Source organism: Hetaerina americana, unplaced genomic scaffold, assembly GCF_022747635.1.
Source record: "Hetaerina americana unplaced genomic scaffold, ioHetAmer1.1.p SCAF_4, whole genome shotgun sequence".
Lineage (NCBI taxonomy): Eukaryota > Metazoa > Arthropoda > Insecta > Odonata > Calopterygidae > Hetaerina > Hetaerina americana.
Window position 1 is genome coordinate 97,235,569 of NW_027286985.1, and position 19,575 is coordinate 97,255,143.

At 35.9% G+C, this 19,575-nt stretch overlaps 2 protein-coding genes across 4 annotated transcripts in view; one reads left to right on the forward strand and one right to left on the reverse strand.

Annotated features, from left to right (window-relative positions):
• The window catches only part of Unr (cold shock domain-containing Unr), a 61,147-nt gene extending 54,925 nt beyond the window's left edge, over nt 1-6,222 (forward strand). For both annotated transcript variants that reach the window (XM_071589624.1, XM_071589625.1), the window contains 3 exons: nt 27-326; nt 422-590; nt 2,647-6,222. In XM_071589624.1, coding sequence (XP_071445725.1) covers nt 27-326; nt 422-590; nt 2,647-2,848 — 671 coding nt within the window. In that variant the 3' untranslated portion in view covers nt 2,849-6,222. The remainder of the gene's footprint in view (nt 1-26; nt 327-421; nt 591-2,646) is intronic.
• Nucleotides 6,223-9,466: 3,244 nt separating this feature from the next.
• On the reverse strand, nt 9,467-17,829 carry LOC139692361 (adhesive plaque matrix protein 2-like). 2 transcript variants are annotated; one of them, XM_071590511.1, is made up of 4 exons: nt 17,432-17,823; nt 16,036-16,185; nt 13,608-13,736; nt 9,467-10,178 (listed from the first exon to the last, which is right to left on the reverse strand). In XM_071590511.1, exons 1-4 carry the CDS (start codon nt 17,475-17,477, stop codon nt 10,114-10,116), a joined length of 390 nt encoding a protein of 129 aa, XP_071446612.1. In that variant the 5' UTR covers nt 17,478-17,823; the 3' UTR covers nt 9,467-10,113. The 2 variants fall into 2 exon arrangements, with proteins under 2 accessions (XP_071446612.1, XP_071446613.1); XM_071590512.1 differs by lacking the exon at nt 9,467-10,178 and adding an exon at nt 13,218-13,240 and having other exon boundaries at nt 17,432-17,829.
• Nucleotides 17,830-19,575: the final 1,746 nt, after the last annotated feature.

A 19,575-nucleotide genomic window follows, 5' to 3' on the forward strand; every position in this document is an offset into this window, starting at 1 on the left:
TTTTATTGATCACTCTTTTTGAGCAGATGTGGATTCCAAGGGTGAGATGGAAGATATGGAGGGTTTGGAGAGGCATGAAGAAGATGACCTTGATGATTTGGATGACGATGACCTGGACGAAGAGGAGGAGGAGGGTGGCAGTGAGGGCAGGGATGGGGAGAAGCATTCTGCTGGAGTGTATGAGTTTGGCATCATGGGTCTGGCCAACAAGAGGGACTTGCTCCAAGCAGGGGATCCGGTGCGATTTAGAATTGATGCAGATGGAAGAGCCACTGAAATTGAAGCACTTCGTAAGAAAATAACTGCTACAGTTGATGCTGTTAAAGGTAACCCACATCTAATAATCTCTCTATCATTTTTCTTTCTGATAAGTAATAAATCTATGGATTACATAAGTATTAATTTCAATTTTATATTTTAGGACTGTTTGGTTTTTTGGCATATGAAGTTGAAAAAGGGAAGAAATTGTTTTTCCATATGTCAGAGGTCAGTGAGGGCACTGTTCTCTCACCTGGGGATCAAGTAATTTTTGAACTGGTGACTAATCGTCGTACTGGGAAGTCTTCAGCCTGTAAGGTCACAAAAGTCAGGTAATGTGAAAGTAATCTGGCATGTATAATGTATTTTTAATGCATGATACAAAGAAAAAATAGCAATAATTATAAAAGTGATATTATAATTTTTAAGGGTCTTAAATCATTTGGCTATTTTCTTAGTTCTCCATTTTTTCGTGTCCTCAATGCTATTAATGGGTGAAAGCATAGCCAGTGCCATCTGCCAGGTTGTGTGATTTGTTGCTTGCAGATGGAGAGGTAAACATGCATTCGTGTGTGCTCCTAATGAACGGAAGGGAGGGGTGGTCTTTTGTCAATATGTCGTTGGAAACAGGGGAGCATAGGGTCAGAAGCCAATCGACAACTAGGCAGAGCAAAAATATTTCTTCTTCATTAAGAAATATCCAATGGTAGATGAGCCCTTCCAAATGAGTTGTCTACAATTTGTTGAATATTTTGAGTTTTTCTCCCTGCCTGCTGTGACAAAACCCAAATGCCTTGTGTTCCCAAAAGACAGAAGGACACAACCAATGGAATCCCCAGAAATGGGTAATTGAAATTGTTATCATTATACAGGTTGAAGATAAATAATTCTGGCAATGTTATGAATGACAATTATTTTAAAACAGGATTATTTTCTTAAAATGAATTCATCATTTTTGGGTTCTTACTCTGGATTTTGCCCTTTTATGATGGTAAAAATAACTTTCATAAATTGATGAATTGTCTGACTTGAAATGTCAAAATAAAGGAAGTCCAATTCAAAATAAGGTAGACGTAGAAAGCTGATAGCTCTCTATTGCATGGGGACGAGGGAGTGGTCACCTATCCTGTAATAACTAAAAACCTTTCATTGGAGAATCCTAAGAAAATATCCCGTGAAAAAATAGAATTTTTTAGCATAAATTTTATTTTACTGGGAGATAAATAATCGTCAATTGAAGGAAAAATGACTTGAATTTGATATGAATGACTTCAGGTTTTTAACCTGGAAGTATTCAGTGTGCTTCAGGTATTCTGCCGGAAGGAAAAGAATATCAATCACATCCACGTGTATTCTTTGAAGGGGCAGTTGTGCAAAGTGATGAGGCTGACCACGGGTGTCACACAATGAAACAACTGCCTATCTACCAATAAACTAACGCAAATGAGCAGTAATAATTGGGTATTTGTGGGGTGAGCTGAAGAAGTTCTATGGTCGCCCAATATATTTGCTGGGACTGGAAAAATGTGGTTGAGCTTGAAAAGCTCGGGCACTTAAAATGAATAAAAGCTAGAGATGGCTGCACAGGGTTTGCATAGGTGCTGCTGAAGTGAGAAATGTTTCAAATGCTTAAATAGCATTTGTGTATTTACTGCGCTAGAACAGCATGTAAGCACCCATTTTCTGCGCATGGTTCAACGCGCCCATTTAAAAATTCATTGTCAATTAAGTAAGAGACATGCACTCTAATGGTGTAATGGATGTGTATAAAATATACATTTGTAGGTGTGACAGTTCAAAGGCGGCCAAGTGAAATTTGTTATTCCAAACATGGCAAAAGCTGGCTTTTAAATTAGAAGTATTACTGAATTTTTTTAGTTCAGAACTTTTTTATTTTCATTTATTTTGTATGCATGCATAAACAAATTCCCAGTGTTTTTATCATTTTGACCATTACTAGCTATATCTTGTAAATTTCATTTTTAAAATATGAATCTAACAATCTAACCTTTTAGAATATTTTGTCCTCCATCCCTCATATACCACATAAACCTCAATTTAGAAAATTTGAGGTTTCACAGTGTTTGATTCTTGTGAGAGCAAGTGGCAATAATCCCACCTCAAGCGTTTGTTCGCCATTCAGCAACTTTTTTACGTCTCATGAAGGACACTGGTATGGTAATATTTGTACCAGTCACTGATGTGTAAATAAATCAAAGAGTTGGCTGGAAATATTTCCCCCTGGTGCATATTGGTTTTGAGTATGGAAAATGACATGAAACATGAAAATTTCCTTGGGTGATACACAAAGGGGAGCATGATTTAAAGAAACTTGAAATTGTTTGAGCTATAGTTATAAGAATTTCACGAAAGGCATGTTTCTCCCAGTGAGTCGCAAAGGCCGGAGAGGCTGATCAGCAAGCTGCGTGGGCTCTCTGTGGATGAGTGTGGTGGTCCCAAGTTGACGGTGGTGAGGCAGCCTCGTGGCCCTGATGGCACCCGAGGATTTTCCGAGGCCAATCGAGTGGGCAGGGAATCGCACTCTAGTTTGCCAGAGCAAGATTTGGGAATGGCAGCAACCGAAGAGTAGAGAGTAATGTTTCCTTGGAAAGGGAAAGTTTCATCTTCAAGTTCACAGAGTGATTAATTCCTGGTGTGGTTTATTGTTGATAGAATGTGAAGGGTCTAAAAAGTAATGAACCAAAAGAAACCACTCACAAATGATCTGGTCCATGAAAATCTTTCAAATTTTGAGAGGTCAATTTTTAATGCGGAGGAATGCTGTTGAGGAAATATTAGTCCTTTTTTCCAAGTTGAATGGCTTTGTTTTGCCTAATGGTCAAAAGGTGTCTTCTGTACTTTTAGGGAGTTTTCTGAACGTTACACACTTCTTCACATGAAGGAATTGGTCTGATATAATTGGTTTTTAATTTATAACCTGATTCAATCATGCATGTAAAGTGGTGACATGTAAGTGTTGTAAACACATTTTATCATGGCTCCCTGAAATTTATTAGTGAGGATGTATTTTGGAAATATAACTCCATGGGAGTGCTCGATAAGCAAGTGAATGCAAAATAAATGTTTTATTATAATGGCATTGCTGGACATATTTTTTATTCAAGGGAGTTTAGGGAAAGTACGTCCAGTATTGCCTCTTTGCAATACTGTAGGGGTCAAAAAAAATAATAGGGTTACTAGTGTTTCAGTGAAAGATTTTTTCCCCTTGAACTATTACATGGCTACAATCCAGTCATTAGACTGCCATGCATGTTAAAAGAAAACATTTTTTTATTCAGGGTGTGGCTGGGATGTCATTAGCTGTGTGATATGGAGCTTTTTCGTGAACCTTGAGTTATTATTTAGTTATTTGGTTTCATCATATTTTCTTGGGATAAATAATTGAGGTGGATTCCCATTGCCTTCACTTATTTAGTTATAAATGTGTAAATATGGAAACGTGCAGAATCCCTGATTTCCCCCAAAATACATTGTAAAGTTTTAATACTTTGCTTGTGCCTTCAATTATTGTCAAGTATGAAGCACTTAATAACTGGTATGATTCATAGGTGAACCTTTTTTATTCCCCTTTTCAATGTGCAATTGTGAAATGGGACAGGTGTTTTTTTATCTTGGAATTTGGATTCTTTAGAAAAAGAAACCGTTTGGCTCATTACATTTTTTGCCCCTTTTGGTTGTATCTTGCCGTACATTATTATACTGAAATTGTAAAGGACACATTCTTTTGTGAAGTTCAAAAATTATACTTCATAGATTAGTTGAAATTTAATTTAATTTTTTATTTTTAAATAGTTTCAACAACTTTCTCATCCTAAATTGTACATTTACTTGCTAATTATGTGTCTTGTTACATGTAATGATGTGAATTTTTAATTTTTCTACATTTTGTGTGCTATTCAGATGTGTTATTTCATCCAGAATGCACACATAGTGACGTAGATTGCCTGGGAAAACATGATAGTCATGTTTTGAGTGAGAACTAGAATGAGTATGATTCAACAGCAAGAATCTGTCTCAACAACTACAATTCGTTATATAAAGTTATTAAAATGAAAATTCCAGATTAACTCATTACTGTGGACTTTAAAATATTAAAGTAAAACTCAAAAGTTATTTCTACCAAGTGGTGAAGTCATTTTAAGATGATGCTGGATGATATAATTTTATTAGATTTAGAATATTTGGCAAACATAATCCCAATTTAAGACTCATAGCATCACCAGACCATGTTCTGAAATTTGTGCTGAATTTTTTTTTCTCTAGACTTGATTCAGTCAGATTTCTCTTGTGACATGGTCTGTGAAATGTCTGGATTTCTCATTGTCTGTTAATAATTTTCTGTTAAAATTTTGATGTGAGAGTTTGTGTGCATATGAAAATTGCTCTACAACTATTATGTGCATAATGGTAACAATCGAGTGATTGCTGATTTTACGATCAGTTAGTGTGATGGTGTTTTGTTTTATTATTATAGTTACAAGTGAAGTTAACCCATGATACCCTTCGAATCTTGTTAATACAATTAGCCCTCTAAAAATTTCCTAAAGCATGGTATGCAAGCAAAACATTTTGGACTGACCTAATTGTAACTAAGCCTGACTAGTAGCCGTGATAGTCCATTTAAATCAACAAAATCATTAATCTCCCTGGTTTTTGTTCAAACTGGTTTGGTATATAGTGAACATATTCATATATAGCAATCCATATTTGCTTGTGAGAATTTGTTATATTGAATATGAGAATTGAATTGATTTTGAAATGTATCACATTTGTGTGTGGGGACTGAATGGTCATTGGATACATTTTATTAGTATATTTATTTAGAATTTAGGCTAACGCCTTGAAGGGCTGTGCATATACACATATGACCTATTCATTCAATTTTCAATTAGTTTTTTTTAGAGCAATATCATGATGAAGTATTCAACATGTTACATAAAATTGCTGCTAGGAAACATGTATTGTAACTCAAGTTTACCATGTAATTTCAATTTTGTTGCATTTTTGTTGAAAAATAAAACATCAATGATCTGATTTTTCGCAAAGAATGTGAAAATGAGCATGCAAAGGAATTCACATGGCGTGAAGCATGAATGAAGTATTTTTATGGCTGGTGAATTTAACTAAATGAAGCCTTGTTTATTTAATGGTTCCCCAGGGTCATTGTCCTGTAGTTTTCATCCATTTCCCTTGACCCCAGTTTTTACCCAAAGAAACTTTCTTGTTAAACATTCAAGGTTTATAATTGACCTGTGTAGATTTTTTATGTATGTATGAGTGCCAGTGTGTGGGGGGAGGTGTCCGCATCCTTGCCTGCATGGTGACTGTGGCAAAACAAGTGATGTGTATGTATATATATACATATATATGTATATTGAAAAAAATGAGGTGGCATTGTGTGTAATACAAACTATCCTACCATCCTTATACTAATATCAGTTGTCCCAAACTCTGATCTTGTTCAGTTTTTCAACCTCTAGTGGATTGTAACAGAATTATTGTATTAATTTCCCCGGCTCAACACCACCTCCTGTTTTAATAACTAAATGAATGGCCCTTTGCGTCGAATACCTGTTGATTTTAAAGGCGGTGATTGATTAGTGTAAATGTGCATTTCATTGTTATTTTCTTCCTGTGAAAATGATTCCAACAATTTGTTGGACTGCATAACTTAAAAAAAATGATGAATGTAAACAAACCATTTCATCTTCGCCCCTTCATCGCAACGTTCTTTCCTCTATCACTGCAAAAAAGGAAGTGTTAAAAAAGCTGTCTTAGGTCTGTGTGTTGCTTATATTGTGCCCTCAAGCTTTTTCCCGCTTCATACCCCCATTTTAATGCGATGAATGGGTTGGCGAAGATTCAAAACTGGAGATAAACATAGGAGATGATGTGACTACTGCAGGTTGATAATAAAATACCAATATCAATGACTACATTAAATGGGTTTTTCATTTCAACCAATGTTAACCAATTTATATCTTTATTTTTTCATACAGATTGAGTTTTGTGTGTGCAAATATGAAAGATTGATTATAATATCACTTTTGTATTCTAAAATAGTTTTTCCCACTGTTAAAAGTAAAATTGCTCTGATTAAAGACTAATTGAGTTTTTCAGCGACCGAGAAAATGCTGGAACCTGGGAGTGCTAGAGGATTTCAAGAAAATTTTGAGTTATTTTCAAAGGATTTAAGAAAAATTTCAACTGCTTACAAAAATGATAATTTTTTTAACATCAGGGTCCATGAACATTATTGTGTAGTACTCTTGAAACTCTCATTTTATTTTTTTTATTATCTGGAGACGTTAACACGTCACAGATTGTTTTCTGCGCAACCTCAATCAACTGATATAGTGGAAATTCTATTTAAAAAGTTATCTTTTGTGTTTTATATCATGTGTGATAAACTTAAGTTACTTTACTCTGTCATTCATCATTAACATTCTTATACTGTATTCTTAGAGTCAAACCAGTTTAGGAGATCTGCTCAGAAACTATTCAGCCATGCAATGTTTTCAGAAAAATAGCCTAACTAGAATATTGAGGCCTTAGTTCCCTTCAAAGTACTCCCCTCAGAACCTTACAAATTTATCCCAGCATCTCTTTAGCTTTTCAAAACAATAGGAAAGGTCCTTTTTTGGAATGGTCATCAGTTACCTCGCTGCGAACTCCTTTACCTCCTCAACTGACTGTTGGTAAGACTGCTCGTTTCAGGTTCATAGACATAGTCCCATTACTCATCTCCAGTTATCTATTTGTAGAAAAATTTAGTTATTGCTTGCAGCTTGGAGCAAGTCCCCTACAACTGAAGCATGAAATTCTTGAATTTGACGAGATAAAGGAGAAAGAGACAAGGTGGCTGGTGACCATTCCAAAAAAGGGATTTGCTTATTGTTTCGAAAAGTGGAAGAGAGGCTAGGATGTGTGTGAGGTCCCAAGGGAAGTACTTTGAAGGGGACTTTTCTCATTGTTCCAGGTAGGCAAATTTTCTCACAATATTGCATGGCTGGATCCTTTCTGGCCAGTATCTATATTTTAAAGCGGATTTACTCTTTTGAATAATTCATGCTACTGGTTAGCTTTCTATTTCTCCCTTTAAGATAACCTTCAAACAAGATGTATTAATGTTAGGCAATGCAACATAATCAGGTATGCCATTAATGATGTCATGTGAGTGAGATCAAGTTTTCGCGACAAAATGTTTGGGTCATTCAATAAATCCTTCAGAAAGATTGAAAATAATTGTGTAGATTTTTTTATTGTTCAACCTTTCTTTCAGTTCAATGCAATTTTTCCAAAATTTTACCAACTTTTTAAGTTGTCCAAAAAGTAACAATTAGGAAGGTACTCAAAATAGGCCTGTGTTGGTGATAACATTATTCGGTTTGAATTTTTTTCTGCGGAGCCATTTTTTCTGCAAGTTTGGAAAGAAAGTCGCTGGGAGTAGGGGATAATTCTGGTGAATACAATGGATGATATAGTAATTCAGACTAATTCCATAACTTTTTTCATCCAGAAGCTCATCCATTTGCCATCACATTGCTGCCAGAAAAAAAGAGTAAGACATAGTATATAATTTCTGGATGGTGTAAAACAAAGATATTGGCACATGAATTTGAAAGAACTGGCATTTCACAACTACTAACAAACAGTCCACCCAAAGTTCAATGGGTCAACTCGGACTCACTTTTGCCCTATTCACAAAAAATGATGTGCATATTTAAATAATATCAGACTGATTATCCATAGGTTTTACATAATAGTCAATTGTGTATGTATGCTATGAACATTTAGTATAAATATGTAAATTTTGTATTTGTTTTGTGGCAATTGAGCTTTTAAGGGCATAATGTAATTTTTTTAAACTGACCATAGGTCTTTAATCGTACAGAGGATTTGGAATTGCATTAAAAATACTTCGATGCCATTACAGTAATTCTATCACCACCATACTTGCTAAAATATTTTGGAATATCATGGATATGCAATTCTTGTTTCCACATTACTTTCTTGTTACCACATGTCCTTCTCGATGAACTACATAGTGGAAGGGCTTGTGCATTCTTATGACCCCTTAGATCTGTGCTGGTGGGAGCAATGACAATAGCTCCTGGCTAGGAGACAAACAAAAGGTAGTCCATGCAGCACCTATTCCTCAGCAAGGTGGCTTCAAAGGCATCCAACATGTTTCGTATTCAATAACTGCTATTCATTTTTTGGCATTTCAAAAGTCAGGACTAACATATATCATAGTTTCTATAGTATTAAATTTTTGTTTTCATGTCCACTCCATGACAGCTAATTATGGGGGGAAAATGTAGGAAATAACATACGGACCATTTAAAGTAAAAAGTTGGTATTTATATATACATAAATATGTATTCATATACATAGTACAGAGCACAGAAAAGTAATTGGATGAGTCCAATTTGATTTAAAAAAATTCCTCAAAAGGTTATCCTCTATCCACCATATAATTCATTGTCATGTATAGTTTTATAAATCTCAATTCAAGCATGGAAATCTGCTAAGCACACAAATATACTAAAGTACTTAAAATATGTATCATTAGCACTTCATGAAGATCCATCCAAGTTACACCTGGATGCACATTAATTTCATTCCTTTTTTGTACATCCATAGTGAACTTCAAAATATCCAGCATAATCAGGTTTATAAGAGCTGAAGATATAACAAATGTACATGTATTTACTGAAGATGAACTTTGAAATGAAACTTAGATCTATCTTTTCTATGATAAAATATTCCTATAGTGATGTTAAAAATGAAATTTAGTCTCAATGTTGGAGGATATTTCCATATAATTGATAGAAATTGCAACTGTTAAGCACGACCCTCTGGATTTTGATTTATGCACAATTGAACCAATCCAAATGTTAGACTGGAGCTTAAATTAAAAGATGCTCCGCTTCTCACGAGTTCCTAAGCCTTGGGTGGCATTTTGGTGTATATTTGTGTCATTCCATTGTTAAATAAAGAAAGTGAAAAGCAAAGAGACCTCATTAATGTGCATGCACATTGTAGGCATAAGGAGACACAAAGTTGACTGCATATTTTCCATCTGAAATGGATATTCTTCTTCCACTTTGAACATCATGCACTTTGATCTATCCAGTATGAATAGGTACTTATTTTTGTTGTTTTAGTAAACAAAACAGATTAATAGCCCCGAGTAAGTTGTTTTATTGAAGCTTTTGCAAACGCCCACTAATTGAAACTTAAGATAGCTATTCAAAATTATTTTTGTGAGCAGTTGACTGTACATAAACAAAAACGTTGTTGCTCATGTAAGTATCTGAAATGTGCACCAAAATAAAATGCCAGCATGTACATTACCATGGGAATTTAATGGTAGTCCATTTTGTGAATATGGTTATCCATTGAAGAGTGCTTGAGGTGCTGTTCTCAAAATCTTTTGCGAATGGGTTCAGCTTATGTAGCACATATACTAATGCTCAGGAAAATGTGTGTGCATATTTTTCAGTTTTATAAACTGGAAAGTGTGTTAACTTAAACTGAACAGCCTCGAAAATTACTTGGCTAAGTACGAAATCATCAATTGATTCATGCAATGTGTACTTAAGGCATAATTCAACTGTCAAACAATTTTTAAATGTTATAACACATAAACTAGTGGTTGAAAACCTCCCTATTGTTAATGATAACTACTCAATTACACAAAAAACAATAGCTTTTAAAGTCATATTGTAAAATTCAAGTAAATGATGATATTTATAGTATGAACTCTGCATTCAAACTTTAGGAGAACACATTTTCTGTTGTGTAGATGTAGATCCATCTCTGGTCCAATTAAATAACAATGCACTCGTAAGGATATTTTCCAAAATATCTTTGATTTGTGGCAGATGGACAAGCTGAAAATGAAAATGTAAATAATTATAATATTATTATGCGAACAAAGAACTCTGGAGCACTAGATGCTAATAATTAATACATGCCACAGAAGAGAACTAGAATTATAATGAATGCTAGTTTTACAAATGTCGACTAGTTTAATTTTAGAGCCTCTTTTGGTACATAAAAAATAAGTATGTTCTCGATTTACTTTTAAATCTTAATATAGATCCAATTTGTGTAACAACAGGCAGTAAGGTAATCCCCAGGTAGGCACTTTCCACATGTACTAACAAGATTAAAATCTTCTCAAAATGAATTAATATTTTCAGGTGCCTGTATTTAAAAAATGATATACATATTAGTTGCATACACTGAAATGAGTTAGGAGTTATGTCTTCTCTGGCAGAACAGAGCAATTCTGTGTAATGTAAATATAAAATAAACATACCTATGGTTGTGAAGCAATGAAAAACAAAATAGCCGAGACCATAAACTTGATTGGCACTAGGTATGCAAAGGTGGGGAGGTAAAAACAAAGTTACAAGTAAGGGGAACCCATACTAGGTCACTTGGGTGTGTTTGGAAAACAGTGACCCACGAATACCTCTATCTCACACAAAAAGGAAAATTAATAAATAATAAAACAAACTTACAACCACTCGATCAATAGGGTGCATTAAGGAATAACAGGCACTCTCTTGAATGGCATTCACACACACTCAGGGTTTGCAAGGATATCTCCTATGCCAGGGACCCGTTGTACTCGCACAGGAACGAAAAACAATTGAAATAAAAAAGAAAAGGCCCAAGTTCACATTTGCGATAACTTGGGTGTGTTAGACTTTTGCGAATTGCACTCACTCACTCGTTCAGGGTTTATAAGGATTCCTCCTATACCAGTGACCCGTCAACTGAACTGCTCTCTCTCTTCAACTTGTTTGTTAGGAAAGTCAAAGAAAAATATATGGCTACATAATTTGGTAGCTAGGGTCCATCCAAAACCACCCTTAACCCTTAGAAAACCAGTAAAAATAGACAGTACACAGCTGGTAGATTGGATATTTTTTCTGATAATCACCAGAATTTGTGGTCGACTCTGGAGAATCTGATTGGTGGACAATTCTAGGACTTTTTCCACGGTGAGGCTATTTAGTATCCATCTTCCCAATTGAAAATGTGCTGGTTTTTGGCTGTCCTCTACTCCCCTGATGATTCTGAGGCAAGATTTGTTTCTTTCACTAATGTGTCTTGTAAGTTTCTTTGGTGGCTGCATTTTGAATATGCATGTTTGGTGATGGCTGATAGCTGAAAATGTTTTTCCCGGTGACCCTTCAACGTTCTTTCACTCTACCTGTTTGTTCAGTATATGATTTTTCACATACTCCTTCGTTCGTGAGTTCTGGAAGAGTCTATCTATCCTCTCAAAGGTTTTTGAGTCATCTCTCCCTTAAGAAAAATGAGAGAGAGAGGAAGAGCTGCCTACTCCATTCTCTATGAGGCCTGAACATTGGAAATGATGGGGAAAACCCCATGGAAGCATAAGGTGACCACTGCAATGTCTCCATGATGATGGAAGTGGGTGGCATGATACTGAATCAAAAGGGTTGCTTAGTAAGAGCAATAGAATCGTCAACCAATAACAATGCCTGAAAAGGACAATCGCAATAAATAGCCAACCAGATTGCCCAAAGTCAACCATCAACCCCTATAAACAAAGACCACAATGTCTCACTCAGGTCTTGATGTTATTTAGACTTGAAAATACTTTAAGGGGGGTGGGGCAAAATGTTTTCACCTGAAACAGTGTACTGGAACGCAATTCCACAAGAAAAAGAAGTATGAATTCAGTAATTGGACATTTGGAAGGCTCAGCTAATATAGGTAAACACTTGATTACTTTAGTTATAGCATTTTCTACACCCAGACCCAAATGTAATTTCAATTTCAGTTTTTCTATTTTTCACTTTACATATTTCATGGGATAAAGCCATTTACAAAGTTGTTAAGTGACAAGATAATACAATCGTAAGAAATTTGAAATTTTAGCTTGTAAGTGGTAATGGTAATTCCAAGAATAAGGGAGGATATACTTTTAAGGAATATATCATTTCATCATACGAGGGCGATTCGAAAAGTAAGATCTCCTATTTTTTTTCATGAAAAATCAGATTTATTCTCAACTTTGCGTACATCGTTGGAAAGGTTGACCATTAAGCTATTTTTCTACATAGTTGCCTTGATGATCATTCACTTTTTGCATCCTTGTGAGCAGCTTTGTAATACCGGCATCGTACCTTTCTCCCGCCACGTCGTGAAGCCAACAGACGACTACTTCTCAGATTTAAATTCATCGCCATTTAGTGGAAGTGTATGGACATCAAAAACGTGCGAAAGTGGTGCAGGGAGCTTTTTGATGGCCGGGAAAACATCCACGATGAGCAGCGGCCGAGTTCGCCGGAATCAACGGTGGCTCCAATTGATGAGGTGGTGCGCAATAACTGGAGAATTACCCTTCATGAGATAAAGGAAAGCCTTCATAAAGAGTGGCTACTTTTCCGTGCAGAACATTGTGTCAGAGGTCCTCAGTTACAACAAGGTGTCTCACCAAAGAAGTGTGTTTGCATCATGACAATGCACATCCACACCAACATGCACGTGTCACATCAATCGACCACCCTAACTCAATGAATTCGGCTGGGATATCATTGACCACCCTCCTTACAGCCCGGATGTTGCCCCTAGTGACTAACACTTGTTTTCTGCTCTCAAAAAAACCTTGGAGGACAGCAATTCAAGTCAGATGAGGAAGTGCAAGAAGCAGTTGTCAGTTGGCTTTGTGACGCAGCAGGAGAAAGGTACGACACCGGTATTAAAAAGCTGCTTACAAGGATGCAAAAAGTGATTGATCGTCAAGGCAACTACTTGTATGTAGAAAAATATCTATCTTACTTTTCGAATCTCCCTCTTATATCTTTAAGGAATCGTTCATTGGAGGTATTAAATGAAATGCATAAAGGTCACATACCAATGGAAAGACTTTGAGTGGCAGGAAATTGATGTTAATGAGGTTTTCAAGTTGCTGAAATTAAATATTATAATAGGTGACAATAAATTAAGAGTAGATGAAACTGTTCATACATGGACAAACATTAATGCATTCTTAGGTGAAAAATGAAATAAGGGTACCTACTTGGAGGGGAATAATAATAGAGCTGAAGAAGCAATTTTTAAGATTAATGAATCAATGAAGGGAAGAGAAAAAGCATCCACTATGTAGTGATTTTAAGGAGTGTTCTTTCAACCAAATGTATTTGCAAATACCATTTGTTTGCCTTAAGTTACACATTTTAACTTATAATAATTATAAAAAAGTTCAACAAATAACACACCGTTAATAGCCAAATATAAAAGTGGGTAACTTAAAATCATTCTTCATTAGTCCTTACCATGTTCACATCTGGACCCATAGAATCCAGTTCCCTCACAACGACATCTGTATCCAGGGTCAACGGTGGTCTGGATGCATGCACCTTCATTCTGGCACGGGTTCTCAGAGCAAATGTTGTGGCGACGACCTGCACCGAAACAATAAGACGGGTGAGTGTGTATCGGCCCCCTCAATCAGTCTTTGTTAATCAAAAATAATATTTGGTATTTGTAAATGTTTAATGAGATCAGTGTCCGAATTTTTGGTGCCAATGTTGATTACAAAAATCGGGGGTCAAGATGGTACGGTGTCTAACGTACAGGATTCCCACCATGAGGGTCTAGGTTCAAATTCTGGAGACAACAAATATTTTTCAGTAGTATCCCAGTCCCTATTTCAAATACTTTGTGGAGAGCACTTTAAGTAAGTCCATTGGATGGGACTTTAAACTGTAGACCCCTTGGTGCCTTTTGGCAAGAGTAGGCTAATGCCGATGCTGGATTTCTCTCCACCCTTCCTTTCCAATTCATCACTAATGGCAAAAATGACTTAAGCTGTTGGTTATCTCCCATTAAAACTACAACTACTTATTAAATGCATCCCTGTGAGTTGTTATCGATCAAGGTATAAGAAACCATAAAGTGGAAAGTGGCCCTTCTATTAAGGAATTGGGAAAATACACAGCTCTTTGCTCTGCATTGTTTATTTTGCTCTGGAGGATGATTCTGTTTGTATGCTACTTGGGGATGCCAAATCTGGCCAACATAACTGGTTTTCTAGGTACCAACACCACACTTTGCAAAATCCATTAAGTTAAGTAAATCATGGAGGAGTGAACATGAACCCAAAGTCTTCACAACAGTACACAGCCTATGACATAGTCAAGTAAATGAAAATTTTAAGCATGAAGTTAACTTGAATAGAGTACCCGAGATCAATAATGAAAGGAGAGTATTTCCCAGCTCTATGAGAGAATACAGAGCTTGATGGAGGCACATTGAAATGAAATATATTCCAAACATATTTTGTAATCTTCCAAAACTATAGACTTGTATTTTAAATAGAGGATGATTGAAATTCATAATTAAAGTACAATTCAATCTAATGTGACACAGCTCAAGTAATACTGCATCTGATATTTTCCTATATAACAGTGAAAGTTCAAAGAAAAATAGCAAATACCTATAAAATGAGATCAATTATAGATATTATGAGGCATGAAATTTACTTATCCACGCAGATTACCAGAAAGCAGCAATTTAATATAAGAGCCCAAGAGGAATGGGAGTCAGAATTTATAACACACTCACAGAAAACAAATGATAAAATATGTAGTTTCGATTTGAAACTCACTTTTTTAAACAATTTGTCACATTCATTCATGATGGCTCACATAGGCTATATAAGACACTCAATTTTATGACTATTGGAAAATTCCTTCAAATGATTTTAAAACTCATGTTTTTTCTAGTCAGAAAAATTTCATACAACCAAATAAATGTCTGATTTTTTTCAATTGAAATATTTCTGATATTTGCCTGCTTATTAATTTCAGTGCATCATAAAAATTCCCAAAAAAATTTAATCAGAGGGACTCCTCATTTTTAACTAAGAAATGACTCAATGAATGGGATACTCTGCTCTGTCATAAAATGGTATCATTATGAGCTTCGCAGATTCCTTGAAAGCACTCACATAGTTGATAAAATGTTATCTCAGGAATTGATATTTCCATGATCTTAGATGGCAAATTTCTAGTGCACTAGTCCATTGGGTAAGGCACCGGGCTACTGATTGGAAGGCCAAGGTTCAGGTGCCTCTGGGCACCCTGAGCTCCACCCAAACTGTGTGATATTTTGGATTTGAAAACTTCCTCAGAAACCACATAGGTGGCACATGATGGAATGAGGAACAGCCCTCTTCCCTACCTAAAGATATTTCTAAAGAACTTCACCCATTGTATACGAGGTTGGTGTGAGGTGAGCTCTACCCTTCACCTGCCAAATTCATCTTTTGAGTTGATTTCAAATCAAATGCCTACCTACTTCTGCTGGTCAACTGCTTATTGCAAATTTATATTATGATCAGATATATTTTAAGATAGTATTCAATTATAAGAGGTGACAAAGATTAGAAGCACCTCTTCAGGTCTATTCAGGTGCAAAGTAGCAAGTCAAGTGTAAAGATGACTTTGGCCATCCCAACCAACCCTGATTGTTTAGAAAGTGCTTGGAAATAATCTAACTGATGGGCCCATGGATGTATTTTACATGATATATGAATGAAACAAATACACAATGGTTGTTGTGAGACCAGTAACATCTTATCAATTACCAGATATATTCATTGAAAACCGATGTTAAATGCACAAAATATATTAAGGCATGTTTTCAAATATTCATGTAGGTATGTGTACAGAAATATATGTATATTACATTATTGTTTACCTTTTAAAGCCTTCCTGCATTCTTCTTTGCTGTTATACCGGTATTCGGAATAACATCCAATTCCACAAACACATTGCCGGCCACTGTCTATCTTGCATCCTGGTCGTGTTTGATTTTCATCGCATGATTCTGCGAAATTCAGGTACAATGCTACAGAAAAATATTGCACCCAAATCAGTATCTTCTAACCCTTTTAATTGGATGAGATGAAAAATTACCCTTTGCTAATGATGATATATTGCTACCAATGAGGATTTGGTTTAACAAAAGATATATATATATATATATATATATATATATATATATATATATATATATATATATATATATATATATATATATAATATTTAAAATAGAATATATTATTGAACAATTCATAATTTTATAAGTGTTGATGATACTTCAAAATATCTAATGATTGTAATGGCCATTTGCTTAAAAATAATTTTAAAACACCCACAAATCGCAAAAATGTTTTAATACCCAATGTGAATTATATTGAATTCCATTTATGGGTTAACCTCAAGAACTAATGATGAATTGAATCATTGCAGTTTTATTCATAATAAGGTGAATAGAATGGTTCATAGAAGGGTGATTATTAGGTGGTTAATTAAGGCTAAAGCAAATTAGTAATCACTTGAAATGTCATACGATTCCACTTTTATTATTGGATAATGAACATGGAAGCTAGTTTGTCCAACATTCATGGGTACTAATTGCAAAATTATTAGAACTTACTTCCTAAATTTCATTCTCCCAATATTAAAAGTGCATTACCAGTACTTGTATTACTAGTACATTAATCCCTTCCGACATTTTTTCATTCAGAATTCCTGAGGTCTGGCAAATTATGTAATATGTTTTACGTTAATATGTCTGAGATTACAAAGATTTTTAATCGGTAAAAAACACTTCGGAAATGCTTTCCAAACATTGAAATTTTAAGTTTTATTTTAGACAAATATTTGTTGATATCAACAACATTTATTCACTTGTATACCAATTTCTCAGGGATCCCACGGCTGCTGATAAGCAGATATGGCGTTTGTTGGGGCGATTTCTCTTTGTCAATAAGCAGCCGGAGGACCCAGCGCGCCCATTATTCGGGAAACACGGCTTTATTTAATTCTACAATCGTCTATTAAAATACTGATGAGGTTACCAGCCTTTGTGAATCACCTGCAGACTTTGCGATGTTTTCGTATTTCAGCAAGTGGTGGAAATGCAAGAAAGTTGTTCGATTTTGAATCGAATGAGTCAATTTATCAGCCACGACAAGATACCAAATTTCATCTTACCACCGAAATATAATTTCAACCAATCAGAACAGAAATATTACTAAATATGGTACCAGAATAAAAACAAAACTGATCGAGGAAAATGTAATTCTTACCTATTAATAAAACTGCGACTTTCACTATGGTTATTTTAGAATACATCACAGCGCGCCTTTAATTCACTGTGGAAAAAATTGCGTTAGATGCTCTCGCGGAGGTTTCCTTACCCCAAACGGTTACTTGGGAATAATTTCTCAAACTGTAGTGAGACGTGGGGATGACTGCTGGATACAAAGAACGTGCCTAATCCTAATTGTATGTTGGATCTCGTAAGACCGCGAGGTATTTGTATGAATGAGTGTCACCCGGAGACATGCACATGAACTTGGCAATGGGAATGAATGCCTTAGGAAATATTGAAGCGGAAATGCAAAGCTCCCTCTGCCACTGACATGACCCTCAGCCAGCCAGCCTCCCTCAGAGAGTACAAGGAGCAACAGCGTTGCCGGTGATACGGATTGATAGCATGGACTGGAGGCAAGGAATCCTTGCCTTCTAATGCACTTCTTTCAAGTCGTATCTAATTCAGCAACGTTGCCACTCTTCTCTTCATATTCATAGGAGATATTCACTTGCGGAAGTCATTTAATCTATCTCGCGCGCTGACCCTAAATGGATGCTAGAGTGTGAGGAGGGAGAGAGCCCTTCGAATAACGAAGTAGCGTTTTATGAACGCAACGAGCCACACGAACGCGAAATATTTTTAACCTGCGTGCCACCGGATAGTCCTTTAAAATTACTAAAATTTACAAGTGAAAAAGTTATTTTAATGGATTGGATGTGAATGACTCACTTGCAGTTTGCGTTTCGTCGTGAGTTCTTCAAACAGCTTCCCTTAATTTATGAAAAATATCGGGAGGAACATTCATTCAAAAACCTTTGCACCAACTGCTTGTCAGCCCTAGGTACTGTAGCCCAAGCGGGGATTGCGAAGTCGTTAAATTACACATCAATTTTGGCTGTAAAAAGGCTGTTCTATATGCACACCCGGTCATATCAGGTTTTTTATCCCTCCCCCTTGGTTAGGATCAATAACTTCATCGACTCCATCATACGCAATTAACGGCGTTTATCAATGTATGTGATGCATTAATGTATCAAGCGGGGATAATTTTCTTAAAAAAAGTGGGACAATTAGGTTTTCCGAAACGTTTTTCATTACTTTTATCTCTTGATTTGCCCAATTACTCGTTTTTACTTGAAAAAATACACTGCCATGAATGAAAATATTTTTTAATGCGTACAGGGCAACAAAACATTTACGAGTGGAAACTCTTTTCACAGGTTTACTATCACCATTCTATTGTTCTATTCTATTCTACTCTTAAGGCTAAAACCATGGTCTTCAACCCTAAGGACGGTTTGATAAGTAAGGCTATGACTCAATTAAAAAAGACTAGAACTCGAAATAAACCCAGTGGCGTGTGAAATTCAAATTTTATTAAGGCATTAGGGGGCGGAGGGAAATTCCCGATTCTCTATTCCGCCTATAGTTTCCCAGAAAGATCTGGTACCCGAAAAACCACACAGCTTGGATGGAGCTGGGGGTTCCCAGAGGGGGTTGTACAGGAATGGAACCCGGGTCCTCCTGTCGGTAGTCCAACGCTCTATCCAGTGGAATTCCACAGAATTTAAAGTGGTAAATCAGTGAATATAGTGAAAACGTGTACATTTAGTTCGTTATAAAACAAATTTCAATTCTTCGTACAGCATAAAAATGCAGCACAGTAGATGACTCTTTTATTTCAAATTCCACAACTTCTGATCTTACCAAGAAATTTGCTTTCTCCCAATGAAGTCGTTGAATAATTTGGGTATAACATTTTGGCGAATTTTATTTGATCACTAAATAATATATTCAAGGGCATGGTGGTCCAGGGGGTGGAGCATTGGACTACTGAACAGAGGGCCCTGGTTCGATTCCTTGGCATGCCTCTAGGTGGACTCGCCTGACTCGCACTCGAGAAGGTGAAGAGGACAGGAAGGAAAACAAATGATGAAGTGCTGGGTATGATGGGGGAAGAGAGGGGATTGTCGGGAGAAATCGTTGGGAGACTGGAAAAATTGATGCAAAGCATATTGAACGGCAGTGGGATGTTGAAGGCTGTGATAGAGGGGAGAATGTTAGGCAAACGAGGAAATGGCAGGAATAGGATAGAAATGTTGGACGAGACGAAGAGAGGAAGGAAATATATAGAGA

Excerpts from the sequence above, each read along its gene's own strand:
- LOC139692361 (XM_071590511.1), bottom strand. The coding sequence starts at position 17,477 with ATGTATTCTAAAATAACCATAGTGAAAGTCGCAGTTTTATTAATAG. Across the intron at positions 16,186-17,431 it reads AGTCGCAGTTTTATTAATAG|CATTGTACCTGAATTTCGCA; the intron begins GTAAGAATTACA and ends ATTTTTCTGTAG. Across the intron at positions 10,179-13,607 it reads TGGGTCCAGATGTGAACATG|CTTGTCCATCTGCCACAAAT; the intron begins GTAAGGACTAAT and ends TTTCATTTTCAG.